Below are 20,044 nucleotides of genomic sequence, written 5' to 3' on the forward strand. Positions count from 1 at the left end.
ATGATTTACAGAGCCATAGCATCCACAGTTCAAAGAGACATAACCACAACCTTAATCAACCAATCCACCACACTCTCCCACCTCAACCAACTCCTCACACATCTCATCCGCCATAACCAAACCAACAATCTCGTCACAATCACTAAACTCACCCAAAAATTCTCAGACTTCAACTCCATTTCCAACGCCAAAAATCTCTTCACTCTCTTCAGTAACTCGAACCCACCGGACCTTTTCCTCTATAATGTATTAATCAGAGGCTTTTCTCGGAACAATTTGCCATTTGAATCACTTTCCCTGTATTACCAGCTGCTCAAAAGTACTAGACTTAAGCCAGATAACTTCACTTTTGCGTTTCTTGTTTCAGGTTTTTCGGGGGTTTTGGCGTTTGGGGTTGAGAAATTTGGGATTTTGGTTCATGGGCAAGTGATAGTTAATGGGTTTGGATCGGATTTGTTTGTTGGGTCGGCGTTGGTTGATATGTATATGAATTTTTCAAGAATTGGGTATGCGTACAAGGTGTTTGATGAAATGCGTGAAAGAGATAGTGTGTTGTGGAATACGATGGTTTCTGGGTTGGTGAGGAATTGTTGTTATGAGGAGAGTTTACGGGTTTTTAGCGATATGGTTGGAGGAGGGATGAGGTTTGATTCGACTACGTTGGCTGTGGCGCTTACGTCGGTTGCTGAGTTGCAGGATTTGAGGAATGGGATGTTGATACATTGTTTAGGTGTGAAAATGGGGTATGATGTTCATGAATATGTTGTTACTGGTTTGATTTCGTTGTATTCGAAATGTGGAGATGTTAATACAGCTAAATTGTTGTTTGAGTTGATAAATGAACCTGATTTGATTTCGTGTAACGCGATGATTGCTGGTTTTTGTTTTAATAATGAGAATGAATCTTCGGTGAGGTTATTTAGAGAGTTGCTTGTTAAGGGGGAGAAAGTTAATTCTAGTACTATTGTTGGTTTAATTCCGGTTTCTTGTCCTTTTGGTTATTTGAGCCTTACGCGTTGTATCCATGGTTTTGTTGTGAAATCTGGGATGGTATCGAATCCTTCAGTTTCTACTGCTTTGACTACAGTTTATAGTCGGCTCAATGTAATGGAATTGGCACGGAGGTTGTTTGATGAGTTCCCGAAGAAAAGTTTAGCTTCGTGGAACGCCATGATATCAGGTTATGCCCAAAATGGGTTAACGGAAATGGCGATATCTCTATTTAGGGAAATGCAGAAGTTAGATATCCATCCGAATCCTGTTACAATCACGAGTATACTTTCTGCATGTGCTCAACTTGGAACGTTGAGTATGGGAAAGTGGGTGCATGACTTGATAAAGAAGGAGAAATTTGAGTCCAACATTTATGTTTTAACTGCTTTAGTTGACATGTATGCCAAGTGTGGGAATATTGAGGAGGCGCGTCAAGTATTTGACAACATCACGGAGAAAAACGTGGTTACTTGGAATGCTATGATTTCAGCTTATGGCCTGCATGGGCGTGGTCAAGAGGCACTGGTGCTGTTTAATCAAATGCTTCATTCTGGAGTTTCCCCAACTGGTGTCACTTTCCTGTGTGTCTTGTATGCTTGTAGTCATGCCGGTTTAGTAGAAGAAGGTCAGAAGATATTCCATTCTATGGTTCATGATCATGGCACTGAACCATTATCGGAACATTATGCTTGCATGGTGGACCTTTTGGGCCGAGCTGGAAAACTAGAAAAAGCTTTGGAATTTATTTATAAGATGCCTCTCGAACCAGGTCCAGCTGAGTGGGGTGCATTACTCGGTGCATGCATGGTCCACAAAAACATTGACATGGCTCGATTGGCTTCAGATAAGCTATTTGCAATGGACGTTGGCAGTGCCGGATACTATGTTTTACTTTCAAACATCTATTCAGTAGACCGTAACTATTCTCAAGCTGCGTCGGTTAGGAAAATCCTAAGAAACAAGAATCTTGCAAAGACCCCTGGGTGCACTTTAATTGAGGTTAATGGTTACCAGCATGTCTTTACATCCAGCGACCAGTCACATCCTCAAGCAGGAGCTATTTACGCGAAGCTGGAGGAGCTAATGGAGGAGATGAGGGAGGCTGGATTTCACACGGAAACCAGCACATCATTGCATGATGTTGAGGAAGAGGAGAAAGAGTTGATGGTCAAAGTTCATAGTGAGAAGTTAGCTATTGCTTTTGGACTTTTAGCTTCTGAACCTGGAACTGAAATCAAAATCATCAAGAACCTAAGGGTTTGTGTGGATTGCCATAATTTCACCAAGTTTGTATCCAAGGTTACAGACAGGGTTATTGTTGTTAGGGATGCCAACAGGTTTCATCATTTCAAAGATGGAGAGTGTTCCTGTGGGGATTATTGGTGAAATGAACTTTTCTTGCCGAGGATATTTAACAGGGTTTCAAACACTTTCATTTAGCTATATGCAAAATCGAGTACAATTTGAACAATCAAAAAAGTTGAGTACAATTTGTACACTAAACAAAACTTCTCACACTAGGTTTATTCTTTTGTTTGCATATTCCAGTTTGAGGGGCGTACACCAGAGCCCACGCGGGGGAGGATACAATATGCTTGACATATCAAGATGCTTGTGTGCGTGCCAAAGAGCATAGCCTCGATAAGGGAATTATGAGCATGTTAGCAGTTGACTCCACATTGCTTGACATCTGGTCCCTTGGTTTTGAGCACAAATGGATCAATTCGAACCCAGAGCAAGGAAAAGATGGAGGCTAAAAGTATTGACCAAATGACAACAATGGTTGGTGTCCTGTTCTGCCTTCCCATAAGACCCTTGAGGAATGGATATAAATGAACAATGACCCAAAAAGAAAAGAAAAGCTTTCCGAAAAGGGGACCCCATGAATTGTATCCATTGTTAATGGCATCAGAGATTCCGGCTACAACCCCAACCAAGTTGATTATGAGAATTGTCGTTGGAGGAATAAGGAGAGTAGTCCACTTGAAGGCATATAACTCTCCGAAGTCCTCATCATCTGTTGCCTTAGATGTCACAGTAAAGTTGGTATCTATGCCAGCCAAAATCTTTAGAAGACCTTGTACTACAGCGAAAAGATGCGCAGATACCCCTCCAATAACCCAAAATTGCTCATTTCTCCACCATTCCTCAATGCTTACTCCACTCCACCTTAGCTCAAGAATTCCCGTTGTAAAGATTGATAGAAAAAGAGCAATGAAAAAGAGACTTGCTAAGGTGCTTATCTGCATCAATGAAATGCAAGTTCTAGTCAGCTGACTAGTCCAGAAAGCAAGTAAACTAGTGAAGTATGAAGTCACTTAGGTGCAACTGATGTTCAAAATTTTCAGCTATGGCGATTAAGTAAAAAACATCATGTTCTTACCTCTGGCATTATGAATTTTCCGGTGAGCAAGCAGACGGCAGGGAGAGTGCAGTAGGCAAGGAGAGGTAAAGAAGTGAAGGGGTAAATAGTTGTGTTAATATATGATAATCGTTCAAGCCACTTAAGCTTCCCTCCCTTATAGCCGTACCAACATGGGCTATGACGACTGAAAAAGATCTCAACAGAACCAAGAGCCCATCGAAGCACCTGGTTGAGACGATCTGATAAATTGATCGGAGCTGATCCCTTAAATGCAGCTAATTTAGGCATACAATAGACTGACCTCCAACCACGGCAGTGCATCTTGAAACCTGTTAAGATATCCTCCGTGATAGAGCCGTATATCCAGCCCAGCTGCAAGTTCAAAAATAGTTACCTCAATCAAAGATATTCATAAAGGTGATTACATTAGAATAGATTATGATTGTTATGTATCTCATGCTATCTATAGATCCAGAAAGTTTTACGCATTTATATCCTTCATGTTTCACAATTGAAATATGCTTGTATCAAAAGCACTAGCATGTTTTCTATAATCATTGTTGTTTTGTGTTAGAGTTGGTTTTCTAAAGACCTTCTGTAAGGTAATAGTCGAACTCTGAAAAGTGTTATGGTTTCTTATTAGTTGTTTATCCCTTGTCAACCAAGTTCTTTCGTGCAAGCACAGAAACAAAGATTAACATTACCTCCAAACCCCATTCTGTTTTATCTTCGTAGCCACAGCTGATCACATGGATAGCTTCCTTCAACAAGGCTGCTGGGCTCGACGAAGGTGGAACCCCACCTTCAATCATTAAAGTCGAAGTCACAAAAATTGCAGACTGACCAAATTTCTTTTCAAAGTTCATCTGGGACATTAGTAGCTCATTGTCATCTTCAAATCCTGAGGAGATATAGAAAAGAAAAAGAGAAATAAGGGTAAATTAATCTCAATGGGGATCTTATTAAAGAGTCTCCTTTGTTATTTGAAAGTTGAAACTTGAAAATATTTGGAATGTGGATATATGTAAACCTTGACCATTGGCTGCATCTCCATTGACTTCAGATTTATATTTGTCAAGCTTCTTTTTCCGTCCGAAACATGGACAACAGTCGCAGCTCACCATTCTTGGACGCTTGGCACGTTTCGGAGGATTGTAGCCATATAAGGCTTGCCTTCTGAAGACACATCCTGTGCCAACATATACTGGACCTTGTATTCCATCTAGGCCTTTCATATTAATCTGCCCAAGTAGTAGATATAAGTACATGATAAACTAATCTCATATAAATTCCAAGAATTAGTATCTATTTAGTGGCCTTATGTGGCATATTTTTCTTAATCTTACATCAAAGAAGACTGTGTTTCGGTTGGCATATCTATCGTGCTTGTCTATTCCGTCAAATCTTTGAGGAAACTGGACGAAGCAAACTTTTTTGCCCATCTGTGGGTCCATCAAAAAGCACATGGCCTCTCTGACAGCCTTGCTGTTGTTAAGGTAATGATCACAATCCAAGTTAAGCATAAATGGTGCATTGGTAAGTACTCCTGAAACGCGAATCTGCAAGGTTCACATTGAAGAATGTTTTGTGATTCTGCAAAATTTCTTGTTGAAACATTTGATGTAGTGCACATAATGTTTTAGAGTAGACGTGTAAAAAATGTGACTTGTAATTCTGGGGTATTAACTAGCAAATAACAGAAGTTTCCTTGTTTACCAGGGCATTCATAGCACCAGCCTTTTTGTGATGCTGGAAACCAGGCCTTTTTTCACGAGAAACATAAACAAGACGAGGGAGTTCATGTCCATCCACGTCAGTTCCTCCACTTTGACCTAAAAAGACTTGAATCATACCAGGATGGTCCTTTGTATTATTTCCCGGCCATGGTGTTCCATCTTGCATGATCCACCCTCCTGCAGGCATTTTAGTTGCTTTGGCAACTAGTGCATTGATTCTAACCTTGAATTCTTCGTACTCTCTCTGTCAAGTACAATGAGATTTGTAATTCATCACATGGTAAGTTTTATGTAGCACTCGCTGATGAAAACAAGAGTTCAAGCTTTACCTTCATTGCTCGTCGCTCCTTAACGAATGTTGGCTGGACTTTGTCCTTGAGATAATCAATCTTTAGGGAGAAGTAAAATTCTGGTGCTCGAGGCTCTATAGCAAACTTCTTGCAGAAGGGAACCCATTTTCTACCGAATTCTGCAGTTTCCGATAGTGCTTCAAAGGTGCACATTGAAGCTCCATCGTCAGACAGGTAGCATGAAATTTTGTCGACAGGGTAATCCATTGCTAATATTGAGAGGATTGTATTAGCCGTAACAAGAGGAGGTTCCTTCATAGGATCCACTGTACTGACGAAAATATCTACAGGGGCTAGCATATTTGGTTCTCCTTCCCTCTCATACCTACATCAAAATTTTGGTCAAATATGTGTTTCTCTAGTTGTAACGTTTTATCTTGAAAAGATTGCTAGAACTTTAAGAAGTCTTTCGACAATGATTTGTCTTGCAGCTTTGAAAATTACACACTCATTCATATTAGAGTGCAATATGATTTTCCATGGTTTCTCTTCTGTTATGTTTTGCCCGAACAGTAAGCATCTCTTTCATGGAACTTTGATCTTTTTTCTGTCGGTAACTTATATTGTACTGAAGAGTATGACATTATTTTGTGAAAACTAGGCGTATATATCGGAAATTGAGTTGGCAACTCTGTTGGTTTAATGTCCATGCTTAAGGATGAACTTCTTATTGATAGTAGGAGCAGAGACTTGCAAAGAATTGTCACCTGAGAGAGAGCCGATCAAGGTAAGTCTCTCGGTCGATTGGGAACCATTTGGGAAACTGATCAAGGATCCAAGAGACGGCAAACCAGATCTCACAGATGATAGAAGTTAGCCAGAGACCAATCGCATCATGCACTGGATTCAGAATTCTATAACGAAGGAAGATGGCTAGAATCACCAGCCTAGCTACAATCACCATCCGGTAAGGATTGATCTTGCTTGATGCTATTGGCACTTTTCTCGATAAAGGCTGTCTTGCTTCATCCACCCTGCATTTTCTCACATCTATTAGCTGAAACCATGTTGCTCTTTGTATTCATTATGTCAAGTATTGAACTTATGTGTTTGAGAAGAAATCGCCGCAATCTAGCGAATCTGATAGCTACAAGAGTAGATATACCCGAAATTTTTTACTGACTATACGTCTCTGTATATCTATAAATGTGTTCTCATTTCCACTAATTTCTTGCTCCTACTGGCATGAACGCGTCATGTGCTCCTTTCACTTCCATTTATGTGAATGTGAATGTGAATGAGAAAAAAGGGAGTGAATTTAAATAGTCAAGTGCTAGTATCTGTATCTACTATGTCCAACCACAGGAACCAACCTAGGTGTGAGCATTTTGCTCGTGTGTTGTTCCGATTCCCAACGCATCAGTATTATGGTTCACGATATGTATTTGCATAACATTTTCATGTTAAAGATCAATCATAACTACTTACATGGACATATCAGGGTCAGCAGAGTCATCATAATCTTCCCCCACGTGTCCTTGCTGCATTTTCCAATCGTCCATTCTTTCTTTCCACGTTCCCTCTTTCTTATCGTCCCATCTTGCACTTCCATTTTCAGAAGCTGGATAGGGATGTATCCTTTTGTGAAGTGAAGATCCCAACGTCTGCTCTCCATTTCCATGGTTTGATATTGGGAACTCACCGCTAACCTGCATCCACAAAATACATTCATATCCAACGTATTCAAAATTTTCTTGTCTTTGTAATACTTGGTACGGATTCCAATGTCCCTACCGGGTGTGAGCGTGTCCCAGCAATGACGGGAGGGTACTGAGCAGAATCTTCGTCTTCTGGTCCTCTTCCATATGTCATCTTACCATGGAGAATGGTCTCAACAATGTTTCTGTTCTTGTTTTGTTCATCGTCAACTTTGAATTCATGTTCAATATCGTCAATATCTTCCTCATCTTCATCTCCCGCCACCCTTGGACTCCCTTCAATCCATCAAATACAATTGAAAACAAAAAGAAACAACACGAACAACCAGAACAAGTTTTCATGGATGTGAACGTTTTGTTCATCAAGATATATATACCTTTGAGACGTTTGTATCTGGTCTTGCACTGTGGACACTGTTGAGTTCCTTCTCTTCTCTCATACTCATAGCACGGCCGACACACAGGGAAACCACACTCGTTGCAGGCCACAAAAAGATCACCATCCACTGTTAGGCCTATTTCATCCCCACATATATCACAAACTTGTCCACTCAAATCCTTCAATGGCTTGTGCTGCAGAAAGATAGGACAAAGAAAGAACGTTAAAAAGAAAAAAAGACAAAGAAAGCAACGTATTTTTGCCAGTTCTATGTGTCATGTTGAACATGAAGACGACAACAACATACCCAGTGTATTCCCACCTAGTGGGGGTCTGGGGAGGGTAAAGTGTACGCAGTCCATACCACCCACCTCCGGAGAAGTAGAGAGGTTGTTTCCGATAGACCCTCGGCTCACGACACAAAGACAGTAAATAAGGTCGTAATAAAACATGAGACAAGATGATGTTGAACATGAAGATGCAACAAAAATGCAACACTATTGTAGAAAAGTTACATTTTGATATCCACTTTATCTCTTAACTATCATAGTATCTTTGTTGTTTTACTTTTCATCTCTTGTAAGAAAATGCAAATTGAGATAATGTGCAGTTGTGCACCAGATCACACTGTTATTTTCTACGTTGCTCGGACTCTTCAAAAATGTGCCAACCGCACGTCGGATCCTCCAGTCGTAGCAGCATTGTTTCAAGATCCAACACAAGTGCAGCAGCATTTCTGGAGACTCCAAGCAACATAGAGGACTTACTATACACTTCAATGTGTTTAACTTCTTACCTCTTCATGGCCATGAATGACGACGAGTTCGTTCCGGTTATGAGAACCAGCAACAAGACCTGCACTAGCTTCCATTATTGAGGAAGATAGATGAGAAATGGAAGGTGATGAGAATTGGTATATATTGTATAAAAGATTACTTTTTTTTAAATGAAAGAATGAGATTAGTAGTACTAGTGTCACTTTATGTATCTTTCTTGTACCTAATATGTGTCCATTTTATGTAAGATGTGTTTGTTGTAGAGTCTCCATTGCCTTTAAGCTAAGCTTCCTCTTTATTTTTTTCACCAACAACCATATTTGCACATTCTCTTTCTTGTTAGTATGACAGTTTCTTTGCTTTTTTGTTTTGGTTGGTTGTTTTTTGTTCAAATTAGTCCCCAAGGTTTCATATGTTGTGTCAATGGCCCTTTACTTTTGAGAATTACTCCCTCTGTTCAATTTGTTTTAGGGGTGTGTATCGGTCGGTTCAGTTCGATTTTATGTATTATTAGTTCGGTTTATTGATTTTTGGTATTTAAATATGCTTTTTTTCAAATGTTGTGTCAATAGTCCTTTACTTTTGAGAATTACTCTCTCTATTCAATTTGTTTTAGGGGTGTGCATCGGTCGGTTCAGTTCGATTTTATGTATTATTGGTTCGGTTTATCGGTTTTTGATTTTTAGATATGCTTTTTTCAAATTAATCACCAAGGTGTGTCAATGGTCCTTTGCTTTTGAGAATTACTCCCTCTCTTCAATTTGTTTTAGGGGTGTGCATTGATCGGTTCAGTTCGATTTTATGTATTATCGGTTCGGTTTATCGATTTTTGGTATTTAAATATGTTTTTTTCAAATTAGTCACCAAGGTTTTTCATATGTTGTGTCAATGGTCCTTTGCTTTTGAGAATTACAATTTGTTTTAGAAGTGTGCATCGGTCGATTCAGTTCGATTTTATGTATTATTGGTTCGGTTTATCGATTTTTGGTTTTTAAATATGCTTTTTTCAAATTAGTCCCCAAGGTTTTTCATATGTTGTGTCAATGGTCCTTTACTTTTGGGAATTACTCCCCCTGTTCAGTTTGTTTGTCTAGTTTAGGCTCGACACGAAGTTCACGAAAGTAAAGAAACTCTGGAATCTTGTGGTCTTAAACATGCTATGTGAAAAATTGAAATGAAAGAGTTGTCGAAAAAGGAAAGAGATATTTTTTCTTAAATCGAATTAAAAAGCAAAGTAAAACAAATAAATTGAAAGACGTAACATAAGCATCCAGTACCCTCTCGAGTTATGGCCAAAGTTTCTACGATACACTCCAACTTCACATGGGTCTTATTACCCCTTGAACTCAATTTTAGCATATTTTGTCACCCTTTTGTGCTGACATGATACCTTTATTACATAAAAATGGGGCTCACGTCAAAGGTGATATTTCAGCTAAAAAGGTGTCACATCAGCGAAAAAGGGGTGACAAAAATACGTTAAAATTGAGTTTGAGGAGCAATAGGATCCCTGTGAAGTTGAAGTGTATCGTAGCAAATTTGATCATAGTTCAGGGTACTAGATGGGTTACTGTAAATTGAAATGGAGGAGGGAGTACTCTTTTGAATCATTAATTTCAGATATGGTTTTTTTTGTTCAAATCATGATTAGGATAAAAGAGATTTGCTCTTTTATTAACTAATAAGAACTTTCTTTCTACTAGTGAGCACACATTAATTAGTAATTTGGAAAGAAACCTGTTAATTGGAGTCTAAGCTTTTTGTTTTGTACTCAAAAGAACCTTTTTTTTTTTTAATATTAAAATATCAAAGATCCAAATAGTTATTGTATGTCAATATGGTTACTATCACACACACATCTGGAGAGAGACAAATCAATATGTAAATGAAGAACACAAACATAATGAAGATTTGATAATCTGGGGAAAGGCCTTAATAGCTAATAGGAAGATCACTTTTATGGTTCATTACAAATATTCTTTTAGTTATATACACAAGAAATCGCTAAATTAAACGTTCATCCTCGATGCAAGAGCACTACTGATCAGTGAGTTACTACGCACCCTTTCAAAAATAGCTGCTTAAAAAACTGTAGAGTTATTTTTTTTTTCTTTTTAGATTGTAACACTTTCTTCCTAACTAATTATAAAGTTTTACATTTGGGATTTGCTAAAATCATCATTAGCATGTCCTAGTGGTATACTATCGAAATTTGAATTTTAATATGCTAATTTGATGTATATGAAATATTAGTGATTAATAGAATATACTACTAAAATAGTGATTGAAAAGGAGATCACATAAATATTAAACTCTGATTAGATTAATGAATTTGAATGAGATAAGTATCCAATAATCTCCGAACTATGGTCAAAGTTACTACGACATATTCCAACTTCACAAGAGTTTTATTACCCCTGAACTTAATTTTAGCATATTTTTATCACTCTTAATTGTGCTGACGTGACACTTTATTATATAAAATGAAGGCCACGTCAAAGGTGTCACGTCAGCTAAAAAGATTGATAAAAGGTGTCACGTCAACTAAAAAGGATGATAAAAATACGCTAAAATTTAATTCAGGGGTAATAAGACCCTCGTAAAATTGAAATGTGTGATAGCAAATCTGATCTTAGTTCAATGGGGTATACTACATGTTTTACTCAATTTGAATTCTTGCAAGTTACAAAATGTTTAATAGAGATATAATGTTGTCAATTTTGAGATACCATAAATAATAACAAAAATAAATTTACATAAATTAGAACAGAGGGAGTAAATCTCAAATTTTTTTTTCATTTATTTGGGATATTATTAAACTTAGTTTAATTATCTTTGTAAATCACACTAAATGGATGCATAATTGTGAAAAATAACTTCATGTGAAAAAGAATATCGAGATTGAATTTTTGTAAAAATATCGACGTTTCAACTAACGAAAGGCGGATTAATTAACGAGAAAAAAACTTTACTTAACACAGACGAATACACGAGAAGATCAGAGCACGAGAAGATTAGAGCTGTACTGATGTAAGTTGCGAATGTTTTTCAATCACTTTATACCCCTTGCATAAACGTAAGATGAGGCTGTGTATAGCAGACCCTTATGGTCCGAGTCTTCCCTGACCAGTCAGTGGAAGTTTTAGTACACCGAGCTATCGTTTTTCTTTTTTATATTTGCAAATAGCTTTGAAATTGATCTTATATTTGAAATGCCAACTACAAATATTTTTATATGATGCTTGGACTACAAAGTACTTTAATTTGAAGTCACCAACAAAATAAGTCATATAAGGTGTTAGCTAGAAAAATAATTGATGGCTCATCATTATGATAGGTAAGTCCCTCCTTTGTTATAAAAATCCCTACCATACAACAATGAAAGTGGCACCCTTGTGGTGTGGCTCACTGGTCGGGAGTTGAAAACCCACCACAGCTACTTGGGATCGATTCCCAGGTAGGGCCTTTGAGTCAAGCCTGTCGCACCGGACTTGTCTAGTGCAGTTTAAACCCTGATGTTACTTGCAGGCTGTGCACGGGGGTTTACGCTGCGGGTTTTCCTGGAATTTCCAAAAAAACAAAACAATGAAAGTGAAAAAAAAATACCCAAATTCTTTTAAAAAGGGCAATCTAGTGCACTAAAGCTCCCGCTATACGCAGGGTCCGAAGAAGGGCCCCACCACAAGGGTGTATTGTACGCAGCCTTACCTTGCATTTCTGTCGGAGACTGTTTCCAAGGCTTAAACTCGTGACCTCCCGATCACATGACAGCAACTTTACCGGTTAACTCCCCTTCAAATTCTCTCTTTTTCTCTTTTTGGTGAAGGTGGTGCTTAAGTCCGCATGAATTGCACAACTTACTCGGATACCTACTAGCCTCCACCAACCAGTAAGGGATAACTCTGTTCACTGTGATCAACGTGATAGTTACGTTCACAATAACTTGGACATGAGAGAAAAAATCACTTGACATCTTTGAAATTGTGCCCCAAGCCATTAGACCGAGGGCACGTGTACCTAGGCAGCACACTACAACCAACTTAGGGACGCGGTGATGCTTCCACTGTCCATTCTACCTCAATTGATCAATAGGTCACACCCCTGGACGCTCAGATAATATTCAAATTCGACACGTAAACAAGTGAAGGAAAGCTCAACTTACTTCAACTTTATCTCTTAAATGTTAAACTACAAAAACTTCAGTTTCCTGCTACTGTTACTTTTATAGACAATACACAACAAGTGTACATCCTATTAAAATTCTATACAAGTACGGATATCAATGTGTCGTATCTCTCACCTTTCTCTTGATGTGATGTTCAAACACTGGCTGAAACTTCGGTTGCCGGTTTTTCCTTTTTCTTCGGTTGCTCGGGACCTTTCTGTACAACAGCCTTATTCGGTATCAAAACTATGAAGACGTTCCTATCCCTGAAGTTCTTGTTCTCCTCGGTCGCGAGCTGTGAATGGCACCATAATATAAGACGTTAGCTGGTGTGGGAAAAGACCAAGCGAGAATACACGCTTAAATCGTCAAACTTTGATCTACTGATCTTGAGTAACTATCAATATATATTGGATACTGCTATGCCAAAAGCGAGAGAAACCCCATCCGTCTCTTTCCTTTTTTTGCCCCCATGTCGCCACACGGGGGGAGCATGGGGACGTAAAAAAGGGGGTCCTATCAACTTGTTCCGACCTAGGATAATAAGGTCATGAGCTTGGTCTTACTTTACCGTCGAGATATCAATCCCAACTTTTGTTTACAGTGTTCGAATATTGTCCATTACTCCTCGTTTACATTTTCCCCGAATATTTTCTTCTGATGCGATGACGGGAACGCCTCTAAGGCAAAATTAATAGTGTTGTAGTCATAATCAAGCAGATAAGATTCATAACCGTCTTTGTTTACTGTCGAAAATGAGGGAGGGGGGGAGGGGATCATGCTTACCTCACCGACGTCATTCTGGAAACGCCTTAGTAGCTCAATAGCATTATTTCTGAACTCATTTTCGCGGCCTTTTAAGTTCACTATGACTTTTACCTGCAGGAAGTACCAACATTTAAACATTGAACGAGCAAATTCTCTAAAGAACTTGCTTGTCGAAATTCATGATTCCGAGCTACCTTGTCACCATCTTTCAAAAACCTCTGAGCGGCTTTCAAACGCACTGAATAATCGTGAGAATCAATATTATAACTGCAATATCAAAATGAACCTTCAGATACCAGAAAGGAGACCGGAGAAAATAGGGTAAACGATGCACCACAACAACATAATATGGTAAAGTACTTTTTTTTTACTTTAGAGAACAGCGACATTGAAGCGGTTAACATGTATTAAACCTAACAATAGAACTAACTTTTCTTCCTGGTAAATATGTCGAGCAATCTTTAACTAGAATGGCGAGTATGACGATATTGGAAATTCTCCCTTTCACCATTTCTCGGTAACAACACCCCTTATTATCATTGAGAAAACGTATTAACACGGAAAACTCCATGCACATTTTTTTCACAGAGGGCAAATATCAACCGAGAAACAATCTCTTAGAGACGGAAGAAAAGGTTATATACCACAATTGTTGGCGTAAAGGAAAAGTAAGCAAATGAGAATAAATATCTCGGAAAATTTTAGGATTCCGAGAGAATAAAAAATGCAAGACTTGTGTTGCGTTAAGTTTAAAAGAACTTACTGGTCTTTCGGAAAAGAGAAACCAAAAGGTAAATCACCCAAACTCGAGGATAATGAGTCCACCCCTCTACCCTTCTCTAATTAAATACAAGGCTTACTTTGCATCGTACAGGGCTCGAACTATTTACACAGACAAAGAGGAATCATGTCTAGTTTATACCAACTTCCATCACCTTCATATATCACTTAACGTACTTCCAAAGAATCTCAAAAATATTATTACTACTTTCCTAAAACATATGTTTTCCTAGACAATTGTAACCAGTTCGTTCTTTTTTTTTTTTTTTTTTATAACTGTGGTGTCCAGGACAGCTTGCGCGCACCTCGACTAATCCATGAGATACCTACCACCTCCTACCAGCAACAGGTGTCAGAGGTAACTTTGTCAACGGATGGGAAGAAATCACCCAATGTGCATTTTGTCTTTGATTTGAACCCGAGATCTCATGGTGCTTAACCCACTTCATTGACCACTAAACCACACCCTAAAAGTTCGTTTTTTAATCCACATGGGGTCAACCTTAGGACCAATTGCAACCTTCAGTACTCAAAGATAATGGGTCCACCCCTCTACCCTTCCCCACTTAAATATCAAGGTTAGTTCGCAAGACACAAGGATCAAATATGTGGCATGCTTAGTATGAGCTCTCATACACAATCCTTAACAAGGAGCTAAAACTCGTTAGCTCCATGTTAATCCACATTAAATAGTCAATAAACACATTCACGACAAGCAACTAGTTCATGATTGTACTTTTCTTTCATTTGAGGATACTTGATTAGAGTCACTAGATGTACACGGAGACGAATAATGAGTAAGATTATACCTCAGGTGTTCTCCTCGAGCATAGCTAAAATATATGTTCTCAAAATAAGAATAAAGGATCTACGAAAAAGATCCTGCTATGCCCTTAACATATTCGAAAATCAAAATTGAGCAAATATGCCCCCTACTAATAGTTTAACTCACATGTGCCCCTACAGTTCGATAGTTGTTCAACAACAACAACATACCCAGTGAAATCCCACAACCCACAAGTGAGGTTTGTCGTCTGGCGAGGATAGAGCGTACGCAGACCTTACCAGTTCGATGGCTGTTCCAAATACTATATTGCTCGGACCCTCCAAAATATTGTCACACCCCTGTCGAATCTTCCAAAAATGCACTCGTGTTGGAGGATCTTACCCACGCACCCTACAACATTTTTGAAGAGTCCAAGCAACATAGTCCAAATACGTGCTTAATTTAACTGGTGGCTCCAATCAACCTAATTTATTTTTTTTGATAAAGGTAAAGTTGTATTCTCCAACATTAAGGGTATGTTGGCTACCTCCAAAAAGTTACAAACTAGTACCATAATTACAAGGCTCCAATCAACCTAATTAGCTAGCTAATAAGTGAAAAAGAGACGGATATGCCCTTGAAGTATGTTAAATTAGGCAGATATGCCTTACGTTAATAGTGCATATTAATCAACTAATTAGGTTAACTGAGAGCTCCAGCTAAACTAAGGGTATATTTGGACCAACTATTAAACGACAGAGGCATAGGTAAGCTAAACTACTAACGAATAGCATATTTGCTAAATTTCAGATACTTTAAGGGCAAGTTTGGCCCTTTCTCAAAGAATCTATCATAGCTAAAATATATTTTGTTCACACATCCAAAGATACAGCCTAGTGGTCAATGAAATGGGTTGAGGACCGTGCGGTCTTAGGTTTAAGTTCCTGCAAAGTCAGAGACAAATTTTTATACAACCTATTAGTTTAGTTTGATTATTATTTTAGCAATTTACACTAGGTATCTCCTTGTTGCTTTTGTACCCTCATTCTATTGAGCCAAAACGTCAACCTATTAGTTACATTCAGATGGCAAAATCAATAAAGAAGTATAAAAAGCCTTCCAATGGTCGAATATGCTCCATTCGGCATAGTCCATGGAAGACAAAAGAAGTTGGAGACACCTCTACATATTTTATGAATGAATTGATGCCTCATTATTTCGCATTTGTGCGTTACATCAGCCCACGGTCAAGTCGACAAGCACTTCATTTGTGTTGTTCTGGTGTTGTTCATATTGTATATTTGGATTGAATTTTTTTTTTTTTTGACGACCGTGGTGTCCGGGCCAGCTTTCGCTCACCTAGACTAATTCCATGGGATAACTGCCACCTCCCACCAGCAACAAGGGAAGCAGGTACTGGGTAACTCTGTCCACTAAGGCTAAATGGCTAAAATAGATGGGAAGAATAACCTAGTGTTTGAATTGAATTATTTATTTTTTTTACGACCGTGGTGTTCGGGCCAGCTTTCGCTCATCTAGACTAATTTCATGGGATAACTACCACTTCCCACCAGCAACAAGAGAAACAAGTACCAGGTAACTCTATCCACCAAGGCTAAAACGGCAAGAACAGATGGGAAGAATTACTTCACTTGGGTGTGTTTTGTGCTCTGCTGGGACTTTGAACCTGAGACCTCATGGTTCTTAATCACTTCACTGACCACTGGGCCACACCCTTGGGTGAGTATATTTGTATTGAATGACTTCGATTAAATGATTTTCTCCATCTAAAAGTATCCGTATTGTATGATTTTGATATTCTCACCTCTCCGCCCAATGCGCTGACAGCAGAGGAATTATTTCAAGTAAAGAAGGAACCCATCCAGAGACTACATAAAACATTTTAAAAGAAACATAAAAGACATCTGAAATACTGAACCATCAAGAAAACAAACTAAAGCGCAAATATGGTAGACTAATAATTTCTAAATAAATATCTGTATTAAGTATACATGATATGTAACCTTACCCCATTTTGAGCTCCTTCAAATCCATTCGGCTGGCTGTCATTGACAAAAAAAAATTGTCGGTAAAAGGAAGTTATCGCTTATCACGGGATCTCTCGTTTCAAAAGAAAAAAAAACTTCCAATAAGGCAAGATATGTACCAGCGCTTTTCTTTTGCTGCTCCTTTTTCTTCTTTTGCTGTTCATACTTATACTTACTGCCAAAAATAAAGCAAAATATCAACTTACTAGCGTTTTAGCAATTCAAAATAACAAGAAAACCGTGACCGATGTACTCCTTGCTTCACGTCAGCATACAATGATCTAAAATCTCAATACAACACAATAACTTGTGCTATGACGTAATCTTCGAGCAAAAATTATACAGCACATAGCTAGGATCGTAACCTCTAACCCACCTAGTTCAAGCAAAATGGTATGCTTGGTGCGTGTCGGATCCTCCAAAAATAGTGTATTTTTGAATAGTGTATTTTTGAAGGATCCGACACGGGTGCAGCAACATGAGCAACTTAGCATAATTTCACACAAGCATTGATTGCTAGTTTAACAAATATTCTTAACCAAGTTCCGCAAAAGGAATCACAAGTCAAGCTCGAGTAGATTCGTCTGTGCTATCTGCTATATATACAAGATCTACTAAGGACAAGTATGCTACAATGCAGTGTTGTCAAAGTTGCGCTTAAGCCCTGAAGCAAGCTTCAAAATGTGTTGAGCGCTATGCCTCGCTCAATGTGCACTTTAGTGTCATCATCAAGGTTTTAAAGCATACTTCTCTTATGAGAGGTGGCACTTAACAACTGATATTTCACTTTATCGTAAAAAAAAATTTCAACTTCTTTCTTCATAACTTCATATATTTCTCATATTTCTCATTCATGCTTATAATTATTCGTCTTCGACTAAACATATATAGTTGTACTTTTTTTCTCCCTTTGGGACTTTTTTCATTAAAAGTTACACTTCATTTGCGCTTAAAGCCCCAACGGATTTCACTGGGTATGTTGTTGTTGCTTCTTAAAGCCCCAACGGACTTTGAAACTTGAATGTTGTCCACTTCCCTAAAAAGTAAAGTTTTGACCGATTTAATAAAACTCAAGAGTTACATGATTTTCACTCTTTCGATTCTACTTCTCTATTCTATTTCCAATAACCCAAATATCATTATATCACTATACAGCCGTAAAATAGTAAACACTCTTAAATCTTATACCAGTAAGACTTTCAAGTAAAACTAGGACTAATGAAACGGCACAAAGGGTACAACTATTACTCCAATTTCTCTACCGGTTCCACAATTACTCCTATTAGATGTGTCAAGCTGCAAGTTACGACCTTAATGACTCATAAAGCTTATACTCCAATTCCACGTGCGTGCAATTAGATCATTTCAGAAATTAAGAAGTACATATCGTACTCGATATTCAGAGAGAAAAAACTTCCGATGGATATATCTTACTTGTAATCCATTATTTTGACAACCGGCGGGTCTGCTTCTGGAGATAGAATCACCTACAGATATCCACCAAAGGAAACAATAACATAATCAAACCACTATTAACTTTATCATAACGAATACTCTGGATAAGCTACTCCTCTAAATAAGCATAATACTCTTTTCCGTTTCTCGTTCCTGCATCGTATTCCGTTCTAACTACACCTAATAACCTGAAGCAATAATATTCTCTTCTTTCCGCTGCCCGTCCTCCGCCACCACCCCACCTCACCCAACCAATACAAGTACATGCTCTTTCTTTGGAGATTGATCACTCCGGTCAACTTTGCCTAGTTTAACAATTATACCTGCATCTTTTTCAGCCATCTCGTGAACAAAATTGTGTTCATGACTTCGACATTATCACTTACCATTCAATACAAGATTACTAGCATAAACGAGGCAAATTAGAAGACTGCGTCGTCACATTTGAGGGATACATTGTTTTCCACATAATCACAAAAGTCGAAGAAAAAGTTGACATACCAAGTCCAGGCTTGCATCCTCAGCTCTCTGAAGAGCTTCCATTTTCGACACTATCCCCAACTATATAGCAAAAACCAATCATGAAAAAGAATCAATAATCAATAACAACTCTGAAAGCAACACAACGAGAGAGTAAGAAATTATACTAACCATGTTCTGCTTATCATCAATGAGCCTAACCTTGTCTGACCTATTTCAAAACACCACATAAAAAAAAAAGTGAATATCTTTAACAAAAACCGAAATCCATTTTAAGACAATACAAACACATTGAAAATCACAATAACCAAAGAAAATAAAAAAACAAACAATAAAGGATAAGATTTAGCATAATGTTACACAAGCTGAGTGCACAACAACTACACAAAAAAGGGCAGCCCAATGTACTAAAGCACTCTCATGTGCGGGGTTCGGGAAAGTGTCGAACCATAAGGGTCTATTGTACCAGTGTTAGACTGCATTTCTGCAAGAGGAACTACACAATAACTTTTAGTATACCTGATAGATGAAATATCAAGTGCTTCGTCTTCGTCATTACGTGAGGGCGGCCCGAATCCTCCTTGGCCACCGCCTCCACCACCACATCGGATGGCGACAGTGGCAGAATAGTAGATAAGGGAGGAACAAGAACGAAGGTTGGGATTGTGAAAACAAAGGACAAAGATGGAAGAGTTAAGGGAAGGAAGAAAAGGGGTTTTCTTGTTAAAGGATTAGAGGAAATTGGTGTACAGAGGGATTAACATCTTTAACAAAAACCCAATTCATATTAAAACCCAAACAAACACATTTAACATCACAATAACCGAGAAAACCAAACAAACAAACAAAAAAGGATGAGAATTTCCCATAATGTTAGCTAAAAAAGGACATCCTAGTACACTAAAGCTCCCGCTTTGCATGGGGTCCTAAGAAAGGCCGGACCATAAGAGTCTATAATACGCATTCTTATTTCTTATACTACACAAGAACATGTAAATGCCAATACCTGATAGATGAAATATCAAGTGCTTCATCTTCCTCAGAACCTCTACCACCACCTCCACCTCTGTATCGGGCGGAGACAGTGGCAGAATAGTAAATAAGGGAGGAGCAAGAACGGAGCTTAGGATTGTAAAAACGGAGACCAAAAATGGAAGAATTAAGGGAAGGGAAGCAAAGGGGTTTAGCTGTTAAACGTTTAGAGGAAATTAGTGTACAGAGGGATCAACATCTTTAACGAAAAACAAACAATAACATTTAACATCACAATAACAAAGAAAAGGACATCCCAGTACACTAAAGTTAACATTTAACATCACAATAAC

At 38.3% G+C, this 20,044-nt stretch overlaps 3 protein-coding genes across 5 annotated transcripts; 1 reads left to right on the forward strand and 2 right to left on the reverse strand.

The window, feature by feature from the left end:
* LOC107877569 (pentatricopeptide repeat-containing protein At4g30700) lies at nt 1-8,524 on the forward strand. 2 transcript variants are annotated; one of them, XM_016724240.2, is made up of 3 exons: nt 1-3,775; nt 5,078-6,351; nt 8,092-8,524. In XM_016724240.2, the coding sequence occupies exon 1, from the start codon at nt 1-3 to the stop codon at nt 2,377-2,379; it is 2,379 nt and encodes a 792-aa protein (XP_016579726.2). In that variant the 3' UTR covers nt 2,380-3,775; nt 5,078-6,351; nt 8,092-8,524. The 2 variants fall into 2 exon arrangements, with proteins under 2 accessions (XP_016579726.2, XP_047271060.1); XM_047415104.1 differs by having other exon boundaries at nt 8,103-8,524.
* LOC107877568 (cellulose synthase A catalytic subunit 7 [UDP-forming]) lies at nt 2,402-8,411 on the reverse strand. The gene is made up of 12 exons (XM_016724239.2): nt 8,278-8,411; nt 7,480-7,675; nt 7,179-7,378; nt 6,873-7,093; nt 6,152-6,418; nt 5,424-5,769; nt 5,075-5,338; nt 4,705-4,917; nt 4,389-4,599; nt 4,063-4,259; nt 3,377-3,730; nt 2,402-3,236 (listed from the first exon to the last, which is right to left on the reverse strand). The coding sequence occupies exons 1-12, from the start codon at nt 8,350-8,352 to the stop codon at nt 2,655-2,657; spliced, it is 3,126 nt and encodes a 1,041-aa protein (XP_016579725.1). The 5' UTR covers nt 8,353-8,411; the 3' UTR covers nt 2,402-2,654.
* A 2,917-nt stretch (nt 8,525-11,441) lies between the features above and the next one.
* On the reverse strand, nt 11,442-19,259 carry LOC107877566 (translation initiation factor IF3-4, chloroplastic; the record flags this gene model as incomplete). Of its 2 annotated transcripts, XM_047415106.1 has the most annotated exon segments (10): nt 11,442-11,817; nt 12,558-12,717; nt 13,209-13,301; nt 13,385-13,457; nt 16,766-16,799; nt 16,904-16,959; nt 18,219-18,271; nt 18,741-18,800; nt 18,891-18,930; nt 19,239-19,259. In XM_047415106.1, coding segments are annotated over 9 exon segments (571 nt in total), but the record flags the coding sequence as incomplete, so codon positions are not given.
* Nucleotides 19,260-20,044: the final 785 nt, after the last annotated feature.

This window comes from Capsicum annuum, chromosome 7 (genome assembly GCF_002878395.1).
Source record: "Capsicum annuum cultivar UCD-10X-F1 chromosome 7, UCD10Xv1.1, whole genome shotgun sequence".
NCBI classification, from domain to species: Eukaryota; Viridiplantae; Streptophyta; class Magnoliopsida; order Solanales; family Solanaceae; genus Capsicum; species Capsicum annuum.